The sequence below is a fragment of the Nelumbo nucifera genome, chromosome 7 (assembly GCF_055504915.1).
Source record: "Nelumbo nucifera cultivar China Antique chromosome 7, China Antique-T2T, whole genome shotgun sequence".
In the NCBI taxonomy this organism is placed as follows: Eukaryota; Viridiplantae; Streptophyta; class Magnoliopsida; order Proteales; family Nelumbonaceae; genus Nelumbo; species Nelumbo nucifera.
The window spans coordinates 21,661,626-21,679,208 of NC_142655.1; the positions used below are offsets into that span (position 1 = coordinate 21,661,626).

A 17,583-nucleotide genomic window follows, 5' to 3' on the forward strand; every position below is an offset into this window, starting at 1 on the left:
AAAATTGTTCATAGACATGCACTAAGAATAAATATAAATTAAAATTGAGAATTCATGTGGTTATAACAAGAAGTTGAAACATGGCATGGTGATAGATTTGTTGTCTTTAACAGTTTAACCTAGATATTCAAGTTCACTTCCCCTTTTAGCTTTTTGAAACTTGATGCTTAAATTGTTTGCAATGCAAATTTATTTGCATTGGTTTAAATTTGTAAATGGATGAGAGTGCAAATAGTTTGAGTGTAAATTCTAATATACTTGTACTTCATATTTGACTGTCTTATTTGTTTGTGAGAAGTAAAATGGTGTGTCCCCACCCCAACTTATATGAAAGAAAATGGAGATAGAAGGGTTATTTGTTTAGGAATGAAATAATAAACAGAGATGATGTGATCAATGTTCTGAGAACTGAACCGGGCATAGAACTAGAGAGGGGAGAGGTTCACTGGTCAGAGGTTCAACCAAGGTCAAACCGCAATGACGTGGCATATACATATATATACTAGAGGTCATATAAATATTATATGTAATACATTTTACAACTTTTAATATACTTAAGCATGTTATATTGATGGCAAGTTCCTCAATTTTTAAAGCAAATGATTAAGATTCAAGTTTCTTAATTTACATTTTCTTTAAATACACACCTAATAAAGTGGACTAATGGTAATTAAGAAATATATAAAAATTAGAAACCATAGGTTTGAATATTGTTAAACACATTTTAAACTTCATATTAGTTAAGGGCCTTGGCAATTTCATGAAACCAAGACCGGTTCATCAATTTTTCAGTTAACTGGTTTTTACCAATTTTTTAACCAAAGTGGTTATTGGGGTATGACCGAACCAGCCAAGGTCTCGGGTCATAGTTTAACTGGTCCAATCGGGTTTTCTAAACACTGAATGTGATCCCACTTTATATGAGAGATTTGACATAGAAAGGAGGTGATGCAACTTTTGCATCAGATTTTAGGATTCAAAATTTGCACTGCCAATAAGTACGAAGGAGACAAAAAGTACAAATTTTGTATAAGTAGTGCAAAACATTATTAGAGACGAATAGATACAAATTTAAACTGGGTGCAAAATTTACATCAGGTTCACATTTGCATTGCAAATAAACACAGCCTAAAATATTCATTTGGTATAAAGTTAAATTAGTGGAATTTAACGGGGTTGTTGAGAAGAGAGAGCTAATTCTAGATATTTTGAAACGCAAGGTTTCCATTTAATGAATTATGGTCTTCATATGATACAACCATATGCTTGAGAGAGAGAGAGAGCATGGGGATGGAATTGAAGTAAACAAGCCACCAGAGGATGGTTGGCTGCAACAGAAGCCAACCTATCATATACACGAGGTGGTTTTTATTTCTTTTAGATATTTACATCGTCTTTTATTTAAAAATTCTAAATAAAGGATTGATGGACTGATTCTACTTCTTTAAAGCGAAGATCTGAAGTTCTTATCAAATCAAACGACGTGAAAGAACGTGGAGACAGAACAACATCCATGTCTTTTCCAGCGGTTTGAAGTTGGCTTGTGATTGGCACCACCTACGGAGAAAATATCAAATAATAAACATGAGTAAATGAGAAGCAGAACAAATCCAAAATCATCATAAATTCACATCCAACTCTCAATTGGTTACTACATTAAGATATACTTTAGAGAAACACAATAAGTCATGGTCATGGGGTACTGGGGGCAATTACTTTGGACGTCTATACAGTACGAGGGAATTGTGATCAAATGTATATATTTTTTTTCTTTTGTTGTATTATTCCAGATTGGTTTATCTTGGTTATATATAGATACGTATACTATGAGAATTGATATGTGAAGTTAATTGGATGGTAAGGAATCACAGTTTCTTTCTTTTCTTTTTTATTGCAATCTTCTGTTATGCGCATACATTACTTGCAGTTACAGGTTTTATAATCTGAATAAACAAAATTAGAGAAAAACATTACTTTTGAATGTGCTTAAAATTAAAACATCCTTTGAATGCTGATTTGTATACATTAAGTTCCACAGAAAAATTCTAATTTTTGGTTTGAGAACATCACTTGTAAAATCTTATGGTTCACTAAATAACATGGACATTTTTGCAAAATTTATTACACATTGGTGTAAGACTGAGACCGGATGTAGTAGGCACAATATATTAAGCACTTGATAAATACTCTGACAACTGTCAAGATTGGTTTTGAATATTTTTCAAGGGTAGGCTGGGGGTATTTTAAGGGACAGGTGTCAAAATTTTCCAAGTGCATATTGAATGTGCTTACAACACTACCTGATCTGGATGTGCTATGCATTTATAAGATTAAACGGTAAAAGCAAACTTTATATGAATTCCAATTCTTTGATTTCTTTTATAGTATGCACAGAAACCAAGGCAAGCATCCGCTTTCTAAATATTCAATAGGCCAACTATAACTTGCCACCTGTCCCATGTTTTGAGCATCAGGATCCAGCATGGGTGGTTCCTAGTTAATAATAGGTTTATCTGGGCTAAAAATAGCATGTACAGAAGAAGACTGTAACCTACTGAATTCAATGCATTTAATTAGAAAACAGGGGAAAGTTTGCCTAAAAGTTAAGAAGTCGTTCGAGTAACTAGACAGACCCTGCATGTGCAATACATATATTAAAAAGATAAGCATTTCTATGGGCCACAGCATAAATGCAAGTGCATTGTGCATTTATATTTAAATTGTTGTATTTATTGGATGAGAAATCCTAGCAGAAAGATCAGTTGTGTATCAACTAACCATAAAAACAATTATTTTAGTTGGTCCAATCATGTTTGTAATGCAGTGTGTAGTTGTGTTTGCAGTAAACCGGCTTTAAGCCTTAAAGAGATGAGTGGGATAAAAAAGATGTCATAGGAGTAAATACAATTTGTTTCACAAAACGGTCCAGCAACTGCTTAGGCAATGGGCTCGCATAGGAATCAAAGTGGAGCATTAAGGCTTAAGATTCAAGGGGCTAAAGCAATATGCCAAAAATAGGTTCCATGAAATGGGCTACGCTTTTCATTCGTTGTATATAGGTTATATATGAATGCCCAAATTAGGTGGTTCAAAATCATCAGATTATTTTAATTTTTAGCATACACAGGGACATGTGATATGCCATGGGGGATGAGACCCATCTCCAGGTATGGGTCCTGCATTCCCAGACTTGAGACACTCCCTCTTCAAAATAGTGATCATGACTAATTCGTAATGCTTTGCTCACCTAACTACATTTTATAAGCTAGCCAGATTAAATATAGGCCATGAGATCATTACCATTTTGAAAAAATACAGATGTCAAGGCTGTGTGTTGTTTGAAGGAAAAAGTAGGGAAAGGAAGGGAAAGGTAGGGAAACCTTTACAAACCTTGTATAGGTTTCCTTACCTTTCCCTACCTTTTCCTTCAAACCAAACATAGCCTAAGGACAAGGTTGTTCCGAACAAGGGAGAAATTGAGGATGTCACCCATAGAACTAGAGTAGGATGGGTTGGTGCATCCAGAGTCTTACATGATAGGAGAATACCACTTATGCCAAAATGAAAACTTACACAACAGTTACAAGGCCAGCAATGTTATATAAAGTGTTGGGCAGTCAAGAAACAAAATGTCCAAAATAAATGAGTATTACAAATATGTGAATGATGGATGAGTGGGAAAATTAGAAAAGATAGTACCAAAATGAACTCACTCAAGGGAACTAGGACTACCTTCAATAGGTGATAAATGATGAAAATAGACCAAGATGGTTTGCTTATTTGCAAAGAAGACTATCTACTGCACCATTAAGAAGCTAACTATTACAAGTTGAAGGAGCTAGAAGAGCTAGGGGTAGACCAAAAAGAACATGGGCTGAAGGACCCATTATTTTTACAGTACATATGACACTGAATAGAATGGAATGGTGGAACAGGATTAATGTAGCTCATCCCATATAGTTGGGACAAGGCTTAGATGATAATGTTGGAGGCTTTCCATGTCAAGAGAAATAGATGAATCTTCTTTTTCTTTAGCTTCGTTCTAAAATATAGCAAGAACTATAGTTAAAGGTAACAGTTCAATAAATGATTTGGTTACTCATGTGCCCAAATGTGGAATTTAGATGTGGTAATGAATCCAAAAAAGAAATGTTACACTGAATATGAGAGCCCTCCCAATACCCCGGGTAATTGGGACAAACCAACATTGGGTAATGGCCTTTTCTAATCTGAAGAGGAATATCAAAGAAAGCAAAATTAATACATCTCCTAGACAGAAACTAAATCAAATTTTCTTGGAAACAAAACTGTTGATTTTGGCTAGTGAAAGCATTAAAAAGATTATAACTACTAAGGGATTAAACTAATGAGCTATAGTATGAAACTTTGGTAAGAGAGAATAATTAAAGAAGATTATGACATGAAACAAGTATATCAGGGAACCAATTTGGGTTTATGCTAGGGAGATCAAGTATGGAAGCTATTATTCTTTTGTGACGATTGATAGAAATGTTCAAAGAGGAAAAAAAAAGAGATTTTTATATGGTGTTCATTGATCTAAAGAACGCATATGGTAATATGGTTGGTTTTGGGAAATAAAGGGGTTCCAAAAAAGGAATATAGAGCTTATTAAAGATATTATGAGGGTGTAGCAACCAACATTAGAACACCTATGGAAGAGACATCAGATTTCACAGGTACAATGGGTCTTCACCAAGGTTCAACAGTTAGCCTTATTTATTTGCACTTATCATAGAAGAATTGACTAAACATATTAAGCCAGAGGTCACATGGTGTACATTGTTTGCCAATGACTCCATTTTAATTGATGAAACTAATGAAGGATTAAATGCAAAATTAGCTTATGGACAAATGCCTTGGAAAAAAGAGGTTTTAAAATAAGCAGGACTAAAAAAGAATATAAAAGGGCAGCCCAGTCCTGCCAATGTGTGGTCTGGTTGTGACATGGGAGAGATTGAGGAGAAGCTCACCCATAGAATTAGAGTACGATGGGCAAAATGGAAGGGTGCATCCAGAGTTTTATGTGATAGGTGAATACCAATTGAATTGAAAGGAAAATTCTATAAAACAGTTGTAAGGCCAGTTATGCTGTATGTAAGTGTTGGGCAATCAAGAAACATGTCCAAATGTGTGTGGCAGGAAATGTGTATGTTGAGATGGATGAGTGGAGAAACTAGAAAGGATAAGAACAGGAACAAAGCCATTTTTAGGAACCTAGGAGTATCTCTAATAGGTGATAAAATGAGAGAAAGTAGACTAAAATGGTTTGCTCACATGCATAAAAGACCATCAACAACACCACCCATAAGAAGAAGTGATTTGTTGGAAGTTGAAGGGACTAGAAGGGCTAGGGGTAGACATATAAGGAATGGGTAGAAGTAGAAAGAAATGATTTAAGCATCAATAATTTAACAATGGATATGGCATTAAACAGAATGGAATGGTAAAACAGGATTCGAATACCCAACTTCATATAATTGGGATAGGGATTGGATGATGATGATGAACAGAAGATTTGGAACAACAACCCATCAATTTCTTTTACTGTTTACTCTCAATAGAAAGTCAAACTCAAGTTGTTACCAGAAAAGATGAAGCAAATTTTATTCTAGATGGTTATTTCCCCTAAACTAGTTTCTTTCTTCTCTTTTGAGAGGTGGGTCTGCCAAACATTAGCCTCTTAGGTTTTGGTCATTCTTTTGTTACAAGGACACTGTTATTTACCTATTAGTAATTTTCCAGTTGTATTTACCTAAAGTAAGATACTACATCCCCCCTCTATATTCATATTTTTATTAATAAATTCGTAAAGCTGAAGGGGGAGGATGGAAATGGATATCCTGTTACGATGAAGAGGGAGGACAGGGGTTGTGTAAAGCCCTGACCCCAAAATCTTTCATTTTGATTGGTCCAGAGTAGCCCAACTTTTTGAGGTAGAAAGCTGCTGTCCAGGATCAGTAGCGGAGTTTATAAAAGATTGGAGGGTGGAAGGTCTGAACAAAATAGGAAAACTGATCTGGAACTTGGTCCCAGCAGTGGTATTTTGGTGCTTGTGGCAGGAGAGAAACAAGAATTTTCAAAAATAAGAGCAGCTCTTTAGATTCTGTTTTTCAGAAAATTTCAGGAAAAATGCATTCCTGGATTATGGGCCATTTGCACTTTAAGAATGCAAGCTTAGTTCCCTTTTTGTCTATGAAAACCTTTTTGTAAAGCAGGGTGGGGGGTTTAGTGCTGCCAGGGCAGTTTTTTGATCAGTCCCTGTGTACATCATCTTGTTGTACATGTTTTGTTTTTCTTAATATAATTCTTACCTTACCTCATAGTTTTCAAGGCGCCAAGGCGAGGCTAGGCGACTGGGGGGTGCCTAGGCCTAGGCGATGGATTTTTTATGTTAAAAACATAGATCCTAGGGTAGTTCCCTAGGTACCATAACCATATTTCTTTAATAATTATTCATGATTTTCATAAGAAAAGTATAAATTTCATATTAAAGTATAGAAAATCAACATATTCATGAGAAGAAAAGGAAGAAGGAAAATAAAATTCAAAAAATATAGGGGCTGAACCCTTATTTTTGTTATAGGAAAAGAAGAAAATAAAAAGTATTGGTAATAGTAGTAGTAGAAGAAGAAGAATATATGGAAGGGGAAAATGTGCTGATTAGATAAAATTTTTAGTTCTTCCTTATTGGTTCAGGTTTTTAAGTCTTTGAGGGTTCAATACAGCATTTAGCAATGTTTTTGTTGATTAAAACCCTAATAAATAAGAAAATAATAAAAAGAAATTAGTATATAAACACACAAAATGATTATTTTAGTTTAATAATGTCTATTTTATAATTAGAATATCAAAAAAGAATGAATAAAAAAGTTTTTTATAGTAGGAAGTAGAAAACTGTTAGGCAATTAGGCGAGGCGAGCCTCAAAGGTCGCCTTGACAACTATGCCTTACCTTGTCTCAAAAAAAAAAAATCTTTCATTCTGATAATGATACATGTACACAAACAGAATGGACATAGCGCTTTAAATATTACTAACATGAAACTGAGTTCCAAGAATTAAACGGTTGTTGTTCACATTAGATATAACTATGGGGATTTTGATACCAACAAGTGGCACCAATTATATTGGGCCAAGAAATGCCTAACTGAAATCCTCAAATAGTCAATACTGTTAAGTAGACTGTGGTAGGGGTAGGAGAGGAGCCTGGAAGTGGAATCAGGCTGGATCAGAAAAGCAGGGAACAGAGCGACCTTGCTCACTAGTCAAGTTATCTCAAACAAAATCTAGAAAAATAATGGACTGTTGAGCAGATTGATCAAGGATTCCCACTCATTTATATATTATGGGCATGCATAGGCATATAGAATAGTAAAAGAAAATGATCATTTACCTTATTTGGTGCTCCAAAGGAATTCTCATCCATCAAATTATTGGATGTAAGTACAACTTTTGTTGAACCAGACAACACTATGGAGTTTGGTTCCAATCCATCAATGGAGATCTTAAGATTCACAATGCTGCTTCCAAAATTGACAATCTACCAAAAAAAGCAGAAAAAGAATGCACAGATTAGTTGACAGAAATAATGGTTTCCATACAGCAACAAATAAGTGATTTTAAACTTGAAAATGAGAGAACAATGGGATTTGGACAACTGGAATCACAGAAAATGGATAAACCTGGAAAAAAAATCCTAGCAATTCAGTGTCTTGTGACCTTCTGTTTCTGTTTTAGTTTCCCTACTTTTGTTACCATTTACATTTTTTTATTGACAAAGGACTTAAGGAGAGTTTACTAAAAGAAATTAACATGCAGAAGAAACCTATAAAATGGAAGACAACTCTCAACATAAAAGAAACTTCTTTTGACCTCTAGTCATTGAACTAGTGATCTAACGGTATTCTTGGAGAATATGGCTAAATAATACAATGTTTGCCTTCAAATTTCTTATTCATTGATGAGGCATGAAAACCAGAATTGCAATAGACAATTCCACCAGCCAACCATAGGGCTTAGAAAGGATAAATATCTTAGTGCTAACCCATAAAGATGTCAACACAATAATCCCAAGACTGCTAACATGCTTTTGCATTCATCTTTACTATGTAATGCAGAAACTTGCTGAAGAGACTTCATGGCAATGCCATAAAGCAGAAAAAGCACAATTAGTTGCAATTTTTGTTTATCCATGTGCTACCTTATTGTAATAAACATGTTATTAATGTAATTTTTGTTTATCCATGAGATTGCAAAATGGATGATAGAAACATTAATGTAGTATGCACTGCTGAAAATTTAAAAATATTAAGAACCAACTTATATTGAGTATCAAGACCTTTATTCTTAGGTAATTGTTGTTTCCAACTGGATCATCCCATGTAATTGCAGAAGTAATCAGAGAACTTGGGGAACTCGCTTGAAGTGTGGTGTTGAGAAGAGTTGCACCACTTGATTCCCTGAAGAATGTTTGCATCCAGTAACTAGGAGTTCCATACTGTTGCCATGAATTGAAGACGATTGCATCTGGGTTCCACCTTCAAGATTATGAAGTTCAAAACTTAGAAGCTTCATAATGTAAAACCAATAACATTAGATAATACTATCGTAATTGGAAAATTTTCAAAAATCAAAAGAAATTTACCGTCGATCATTGGTATTTACAAAAAGTGGTGCATAGCTTGCCATATGAACAACATCACTGTGTTAACAGAAAAAATTACAACCTCACTCAGCAAGCAACATGGGAAAGCTAAATAAGAAAATATAAAGAACAAATCTTTAGTTTTCTCATCTATCATAGATTCATAATCATAATGCACTGAAACTAATCTCAAAATTGTCATATATAATTAACTTTGTGGGTCACAAACTGCACTGGGCTGTGTTGTAACTTGTTTATTTTGGTGCCAGCACCTCTTTCTGGGTGGTTGAAAGTTGCATTTCCTTGACGAATGTAACCATTTCCAATTAGAAAAAAAAAACTGCACTCGAGAAAGACGTATGGATGGAAATAATAGTCTAAAGACATGGGTGGAGAGGCGGTATGCGTCGTGCAATCAAAAGATTATTTCTGAAAGAACTCTGGAGCTTCATTTAGTTGGGCTTCCCTTCAATTACTGGAAGGAAGAAGTTCTGGAAAAATTAATCCAATCTTTGGGGGAAGTTTTGGTTTCTTTCAATCTTGGCAACCTTCATGCTGCAAGAGTAAGAATCGAAGGCCTTGAACCTGAAGAAGTTTCCAGATGTTTAAAGATTCTTGTCGATGGCGACTGGCTTAAGGTGTGGGTACTTCTGGGAGCAGAATCGTCGCACTGGAGGAGATGTTCCAAGCAAGAAGACGATGGAGTCCTCGAACGTTGGGTTACACGTGGAAAGGAGAGAGATGGTCAAATGCAATTGGCTAGAGAACAGACGTCGGTGGGTTTTGAAGAGACTCCACGCGGGCTAGCTGGAAGGACTCTGATTACGAATTTTAGTAGCTCAAAATTGTTGGAAAATGGAGAGAGAACGGGGGGCAAAAAGTCTTTTGCAGAGCCCGCCCATAGGGGGCGGTGCCACATCACCCATTCCATTGGGTCCACAATACATATTAAATCAAAGAAGGCCCAACCTGGTCCAGGTAATGGAAGATGAACCGGGTCCTGGTCAAGCTGCTGAAGTTGGTCCAGGAGATTTCAAGTGACCTTTGTGTGGGGTCCTTTGTCTGGCTTGACAGGAGAAGTTGGTCCCTTTATTCCTCCTCTCTAGGTAGGAGAACAATTGATTCTGAGTTCGCAAATGCAGGAGATTTTCTTCATGTTCCGGAGGAAGGTATTAAAGTTTCTGGTACAAATGCTCCCATGGATACCGAAGAGAAAGGCTCTTGCATGAAGTTCTCATTTCATCCATTAGGTAAGGAGGGAAGTGAACAGCTCAAGGTCAGTCTGCATATCGGGAGGAAGGGATTTAGTTGCAGAAAAAGGAATTGTGATAAGAGGAAGCTGTTAGGGCCAATCAAACCAAAGATGAAAAGAGTTAAAGGAACAAGGAGGAACTCGACTGAGGCTAGAAAAAGAAAGGAAGAGAACTGGATCTGGGTGATAGTTAAGTTCGATAAAAGCGGTAAGAAGAAGATTTTTGAAGGCTCAGGGAAGATTCCCAACCAATTACCATTGCCTCAGGTATGTGGGGGGACTGATAGGTTTTGTGAATCTGTTAAGACTGGGGAAGAATGTACGAAGTCTTTAGGGATCAATCGTGATTCTGAATTTCAATCTTCACAGCCTTCGGAGGTTCTAGCCTTTACCGAGACTGAGAGGTTGGAAGTGGAAGAGGAGAAGGGCTCGGAGAGGAACCATAGTGCTGATGACCAGTCGGAAATCGAAGACAAGGCTGATTGATTCGGGTGATGAGGAGAACACCGAAGAACAGGTTGAAAGAAATGTCGAAAGTAATCTATATTTTGAGGAGGTTGAGGCAGGAAGATTGGGGGTTGATTTGGGTCGAAGGAGCAATGTAGAAGAATCTGAGGAGACTCAAAGTAATGGGATAATCAGCAAGAAACCACGTAATCCGAGATCTCATAATACAGTTCATGTGACGAAGATCTTTTCAAGGTAAAAACTCGGGCTAGCAGGGGCAGGACCTACAAAAAAATACAAATGGGTATACAGAAGGAAGAGAGTAAGAGGTATTGGGACTTCTGATTCCAGTCAGAGGGGGTGGCGGTGCAACTTCAGCCAGTCTCCTACTTTGAAGGAATAACAGTTAAAACAGATGAGTGATGTCATTTCTAACTCTAGTGGAATCCAGTTGATGTAGGAGATTGATGGGGATGAAGAAAACCCAAGAGGTGTGGATATCCAGAAATTAGTAGATAGAGAGGTTACGGTTGGGAAAAGCTTGGGCTTGGTATTGGGGTGGCAAGGAATTTGCCAGGAAGGCCTTTGAGATTTTTGAAAGTAGAAAGGAGGAGAAAGAGAACAAAAAAGCCTAGTTTCAGGGGAACAAGGTTTGGGACAATGATTTTACAAATCATGAGGATGAGTTTACAGATGAAGATTGAAGTGTGCTTAAGAATGGGCTTGCAATTTTAGTCTAGTGCTGGTTTGGTGGTCTTTGTCTTCTGGATCTTTTTTGGGCCTTTTGTTGATCTTTCTCTTGGTTTTGATTGGTTTGTTTTGGGTGTGTGATGGGGTGCCTTTAGGCCTTTCGGGTCCCCCAAGGTTGCTTCCTTGTTTCTGGTGATATCTTATCATCCATGCTGTACTCACTTCTTTTTCTTTTAATGAAAACTTTCTTTTTATTCTTCAAAAAAAATAGGATAATGAAGTTTTCAAGAACGCAAGTGATCAGAATTTATGCTTTTGATGCTTTGGAGGTAATGGAGCATGTGGAAGAAATTTCAATCAAGAGGGGAGATGTCAACAATCAATTGAACATCTCTATAGAAGGACCAGAGTTTGAAGTGGATGACCGTCGAAGATAACTGCAGTAGCAATGGTGAGTTTCTGAACAGGAACTCTTGCTGTATCTCTGTGGGTCATCCAGCATTTCATATGGATCATCAAATTATATGAAGCCTATGATATTTATGGATTTCTTATATGCATCCATAGTATTCGTGACTAATCAGAACTCTGAGGAGATCCACTTCTTTTGGAATGGAGGCTGAAAGCATGAATGTCATACTCTTGGAATCCAAGGTCAAAGATTTGTAGACTAGTAGAATTAGGCGACTGGGTTTAGAATTGGAAATATCGAGATGATGAAAGGAATAAGGAGCTTAGCAGAGAGAATAGGAATGAAGTGGAGGGTCAATGCCTATTGTACAAGAAGGACATATCTCTAAGTTGTCTTTGAGGCTGAACATGAAGACGAAGGTAACAAACGAGCTTATGATGAAACATAGGATGAGGAGTTGCTGATAAAAAAAAAAGGATGAGAAGAGGTGGACAAAATACATCATTAACAAGAAATTTTTTATTGAAAAAAGTGGGCAGAATCTTTGATAGAAAAGGAAATACAGAAAAAAAAAATGTAGCTAGAGCAGAAAGGCTTTTGATTGGATGGACTTGTGTCTTGAAGGAGCTCAGAGGTTTTTTGTATAAGCATTTCAGGGATCACTGCAAGCAGATAGTTTTTAATTCTAGCTTTAAAGTTGAATGATACATTTTTTTTTTCGTATACACCTGTAGCTGCACTGTCAATACAAAACATTGATGCTTGTATCTATTTTTGTACAGTTTGAGGGAAACTCTCGCTCATTTTAGTATAAAGTTCAATATATTGGGCATTTATCAAAAAATGGCCAAGTTTTTATGGCTAATTCTTTTTGGCAGGGGTGATTAATAAACAACCAATTATTTTCAAAACTCTGGAAGAAAATAACAGAGTGACACCAAAGCTTGTTACTTTATGAAACTCATAGGGAGGTCTGTACTCTTCTAAACTGGGATATGCCAGAACTTTGGTGATAAAGCAGGGAGTAGAGAAAGAGGCAGAGTTGGTGTAAGCAAAAGATGAGGAGCTCATCTTTATATTGTGTACCTGCAATTATTTTCCTCCATTGGGGGCGGGAGGTGTTTTGTGGAAATGTTATAGGCTAGCTTTTGGGTGCAGATCTCTCTCTCTCTCTCTCTCTCTCTCTCTCAGTTTGCATATATAGGCATTAATATTGTTAGGTGGTAGTCTTGTTGGACTAGTGTTGTCAGACTCTTACTGGACTGAAAACCGTTTTGGCAACTGGGTAACAGGTTGAACAGTTCAACTACTTGACTTTTTTTTTGATAAATGAGTGCAACTACTTGACTTGCTCAAATAAAAAAAATGTGAAATTAAAAAATAAATAACAGAATTGATTCTGGACTTTCTTTTAAAGCTATTTTCATCAAAATAAGCTTAAACAATAAATATTGGAGGGTATAAAAGACATTAAACCATGTAAATAGGGTTAGTTTGACCAAGCCAATATTTTCAAAAATAGTCAATAAAAAAATCATTTTAGCTGCTGATTCCCAGTTCTGACATCCAACTTTCCAGTATGGTCCGAGTCTGAGAACATTGGTAGGGACCCTTTCCTGGCTGTAATGGATTTGATATTGGGTGTGGGTTGACAGCGTGTGGTTGGTCCTCACAACACTTGCACTACTCCTTTTATGCTTCTCCTTTTTGTTAATAATTTTTTATTTCCCATAAATGAATCCCCAAGTTTATAGACAACTGATTCTGAATCACCCAATCAACAAACTTCTATGAACTGTTGCACATTTTATAATTGAATCTCTATAAGAGAGCTCGTTGTTATGATTATTAGTATTGTAGTTAATACATTTTAATTAAGATTGCATGGCCAAGACTTGGCATCATATTAACAATATTGGAATGGAAAAACCATCAGATTAAAAGGGGCATGACACACTTGAGGATATTGATTAACGAATACAAGAAATTAAGAAAATATAGGAAAAATCATTTAAATGGAACTTGGTCAGAACTAGTTTTTGTAAGGTTTTTATAGCTTAATTGATTTCCATTCACATGTCTTCTAATTGTTGTCTTAATTTTAAGGGAAAAATACTTTTATTTTATCTTAAATTTTATATCAATATAAAGATTCAATTGAATGTCAAAAATTGTGATGTTATCTGAAAGAGTTATTGATAATTTTGTGGCAGAGTGGAAAGCCATGATAGAAATTCAAATTTCAAGTTTATTGTAGTTAGAAGTATCTTTTCTTGGTAACCAATCATTACCCAGAATAGAAATTTCTTATGTACATATTTATGGGATTGAATCTGAAGAAACAGAGACTTGCACTTGCCTTTATATTCTTTAATTCAGAACCAGGCTTTCCATTTCTATTTTTAATTTACTCTTGGTTATTGGTTGCAATTGTTTCTTTTCTAGTTCATTTAATTATTATACTAAATAATGCAAGTATTTAAAAAGTCAAATGTAACCTGTTCCTTTCTATTCCAATGAGGAATCCAGCTTCCGCTAGTCCTGCTAAAAGACTTCCTGTGCCAGCATCTTTTCCAGTTACAGCATACTCGCTCACAAAAGCCTGAAATGCATATTTTGAAAGGATTATTATAACCAAAAGAAAATGTCAAATTTACAAAAAAGGAACACAATCATACCTTTGGGCCTGCACGTGATGTATGATCAAATTGATGGCCCATTGAAAACATATTATTTGCAGATGTGTAAATCTGACAAGGAAACTGGTGAGTTAGATATTGATTCTTGTAAAGCCTAACAACATTACCATACATAAATGATACATAACTTACACTACATATACAAGAGGAGTATAGATTATGATATTCTTACATGAAAATCATACAGATCAGCCGGATGATCCAACTTGCGAGAGGACCCATCACAGTTTGAGATTATGTTGATGTCTGGGTAGGCATTCTTTATAGCATTATAGAATTCAATGTAATTTCCTGATCAATAGGGTGGTAAAAGTCTCAGTTCACATGTAAAGTCCTACACTTGAATTATGCATGCAGATCTAATCAAGTTTCTTCAAAACAAAGGCAATGTTCATGACAATGGAAATGCTTCTAGTAAAAGATCTGAAACAGAAGAGAAAATAAAGAAAAAAGTAGAAAAGTGATTTAGAAAGTGAGAAGAGAATGATGGAGAGAAAGGCTCAAAGGGGAGCAAAAAGTGGGCAGCCACCCCCTTAGGTTTCAATTTATATCAACATAAAGATGTGTACAAGGAATATTGTACCCCTGCCCGGTCCATAAAACCAATAAAGGGAATAAGAAAATAACAAGCTGCATGCCTATCTCAACACTTCTTATCATGCACAGTTTCTTATCAGTAACTTGAAAAATTTTATTGATATTATATGGAAGACAGAATCAATGTACAAAAGGATATTATCTCTTTGACAGCAAAGAAAAATATTGAGGTATACTTATGAGACACACTGTGAATCTTCAGTGTAGAGTAACTGGACAAGGATTGGGACATGGAACGAGACTACCAAAAAGAATTTTGCATCATGCAAGTAAGGTCAATTCTTGATGCTTATTTGCATTCTTGGGTAATAATAGGGAAGTTTAGGGGGGAGAGAAAGATGTAGTCATGATGGATTAGGATAGGGAAGTAGGATAATCAGGTTTGAAATAATAAAGGACTCATGAAATATCTTGTTTCTTATTAACAAGGATAACCAAGGTCCAAACCTACAGTCCAACAAAGAGGTCCACATCTTTTCTAAAAGGTGCTGCATTCTGAGATTCCTTACAGTGCAGCTTATTGTTCTTATGTTTCTCTGGGATTTGTGAAAGAATCTTGGAGGGATTCTATGATTAGTTGGCCATAGCTAGGAGAATCCGCCCTGTGCTTGCCGATTTTAGGGATTATTTCAGTTATTCTAGGAATTGGAAAGACTTTTACTAAGCACTTTCTGTTTCTTTGATGGAAGATCATTCTTTAGTACACAGATTTTAGTTTAGTCAAAGATTAAAAAGGTTACTTTAAAGAAGATACGTCTGATGGTACTTTTTTGAGGATGGCCTTTTTTGAGGCCCTTCTGGTTTGTTTTTTGTACAGCTTCTCATTGTACAAAGGACCTTTTGATTAATACAATTATACTTTACCTTTGCTCAAAAAAGAGAGGATACTTTAGAAGTTTTAAATGTTTTAATTTAAAAAGTCAAAATATAGTGTTAGAAAGGTTTAAAATATCAACATACTGGATACACAAAAGTTGTGTATCAAGCGTTTTGATCAAACAATACAAAAACTTTTTTTTTTAACTTTTTCAGTGTAATAATTCACAGACAGGTATCTGAGAATGGGCGTTAACATTTGAAACCATTAGAGTACATAAACTCTTATTTCTGGAAAAATCAAACATACCTCGATAGTTTTTCTTCCAACAATCCTCATTCCCAGCTGCAACATATCTCAAGTCAAATGGTTCTGGGTGACCCATCGCTGCTCGAACAGAACCCCATGTTGAATTGGGATCACCTCTAGCAAACTCAATGCTATCAAGAACATCCTGCATTAAGATGACAAGGCAGAAGGAATGCTTGTTTGGAAATCCATCAAGATTGAAATGTATTGGCATCAACAATGAATACCTTTTAATGTTAAAAATGATTAGAATGACTAAGAATAAATGTAGAAGCTAGGAAAATTAAATTATAGTAGATAGCCACATCTTATCATATCTTCCTAATTTTTTACATTAGAGAAACTTTTTGCAAAAAATCTTTCACCAGTTATATTAAAGAATTAGTTTCTTTTTTGGTATTTAAGAATTAGTGTCTTTCTCTCTATTTATTAGCATAAAAAAGGAAAAGATCCCAATCAGAACATCTATATGAGAAAAACTATACTCGTTTACATTTTTAAGTTCTCTTGTGTTAACATTTATTAGACCAATTTAGCTAAGGAAAATGGATTTGTAAACTGGAAATCATTACATACACAGTAAAAATGTAGGCAACCCATATAATTCTAAGTATAGGGTTGCAAGAAATGTCATCCAGTACCTTGTATTGATCAGCCAGCAGTCACCCAACTATTACAGTAAACCAAATTGATAAATAGAAACAACTCAAGTTCAGAAATCCATGTATTAGGGGGCATTTGATAACCTGAAGTAGCTGAACTAAATGGCTTATTGTTTTGTCTTTTAGTGAACATGCTATTAAGGAGGTCGTGAGCTCCTTATTAGCTGAAACTGAAGTTGGGACGGTTAACATTTACTTGTATACTTTATTATTTAATTAGTTTATTTACTAAAAGACAAAATCAATAAATGAAACTGATGATCAAGGGAGCTACATCGCAGATGGAGTAGGGAGCTACAAACTACAGGCCAGTCACGAGATGGAGAAGGGACCTGGCTTTCGAGGCAAAGAAGTTCGTTTTTGAGGAGTGTAGAAACAACGGCCAGGTCTGCCTGAAGATCAGGGAAGAGAAAAAATCCACCATTTTTCTCTTCAGGGATGCAGTGGTCTGGGTGAAAGGCTTTATGGATGGAGCCTTGCATGGAAAAAAAGAGAATGGATGGAAGGGCCATTTGAAGATTGAGAGGAAGAGGTTTATAGCAGAACTAAGAAATAACAAAAAAAGGTTGGTTTATAGTGGTGACTGAATGCTTTGGAGAAGATAAGAGGAAGATGGTGTGCATTCCAGAAGGGATTAAAAAGTCAGGATGGAGGTTTTTTGTGGAGAAGTTGCAGGAGTATCTTGTCTTGACAGAGAAAGTTGAGAGCATTATTCAGAATACATTACTGGAGAAAGAGAACGAGGATGTAGAGGCTGCCGGGGCAAATAGTAGTGAACAGAGTAGTAAAGCAGCAGAGGCAGAACGGAGTTCAAAGCCTGCAGTCTTTTGTTCCTTAAAATCACAAAAGTTGAAGATGGAAGTGGACAAAGGAATGTGGGAGTCTAGATATGTGCTTTCTGCTGGTAAGAAGATTGTGGAGTGGCAGCCGGTTGTGGAAGCAGTGGTGGAGAAGTTTGGCCTTTCTTTGTCTGTTATGGTGGTGCCATTCAGCGATAGCAGAGCCATTCTTGACGTTGGGGGCGAGACGATTCC

At 36.0% G+C, this 17,583-nt stretch overlaps 1 protein-coding gene across 3 annotated transcripts in view; it reads right to left on the minus strand.

Annotated features, from left to right (window-relative positions):
• Nucleotides 1-1,206: 1,206 nt before the first annotated feature.
• Nucleotides 1,207-17,583, minus strand: part of ASD1 (alpha-L-arabinofuranosidase 1) — a 38,024-nt gene continuing 21,647 nt past the window's right edge. For 2 of the 3 annotated variants that reach the window (XM_010253495.3, XM_088891648.1), the window contains exons 11-18: nt 15,888-16,032; nt 14,337-14,455; nt 14,144-14,215; nt 13,964-14,067; nt 8,665-8,721; nt 8,359-8,557; nt 7,414-7,560; nt 1,207-1,557 (exon numbers count right to left, since the gene is read on the minus strand). In XM_010253495.3, coding sequence (XP_010251797.1) covers nt 1,411-1,557; nt 7,414-7,560; nt 8,359-8,557; nt 8,665-8,721; nt 13,964-14,067; nt 14,144-14,215; nt 14,337-14,455; nt 15,888-16,032 — 990 coding nt within the window. In that variant the 3' untranslated portion in view covers nt 1,207-1,410. Of the gene's footprint in view, nt 1,558-4,156; nt 4,230-7,413; nt 7,561-8,358; nt 8,558-8,664; nt 8,722-13,963; nt 14,068-14,143; nt 14,216-14,336; nt 14,456-15,887; nt 16,033-17,583 lie in introns of all 3 variants that reach the window. The other variant, XM_088891647.1, reaches the window with a different exon arrangement.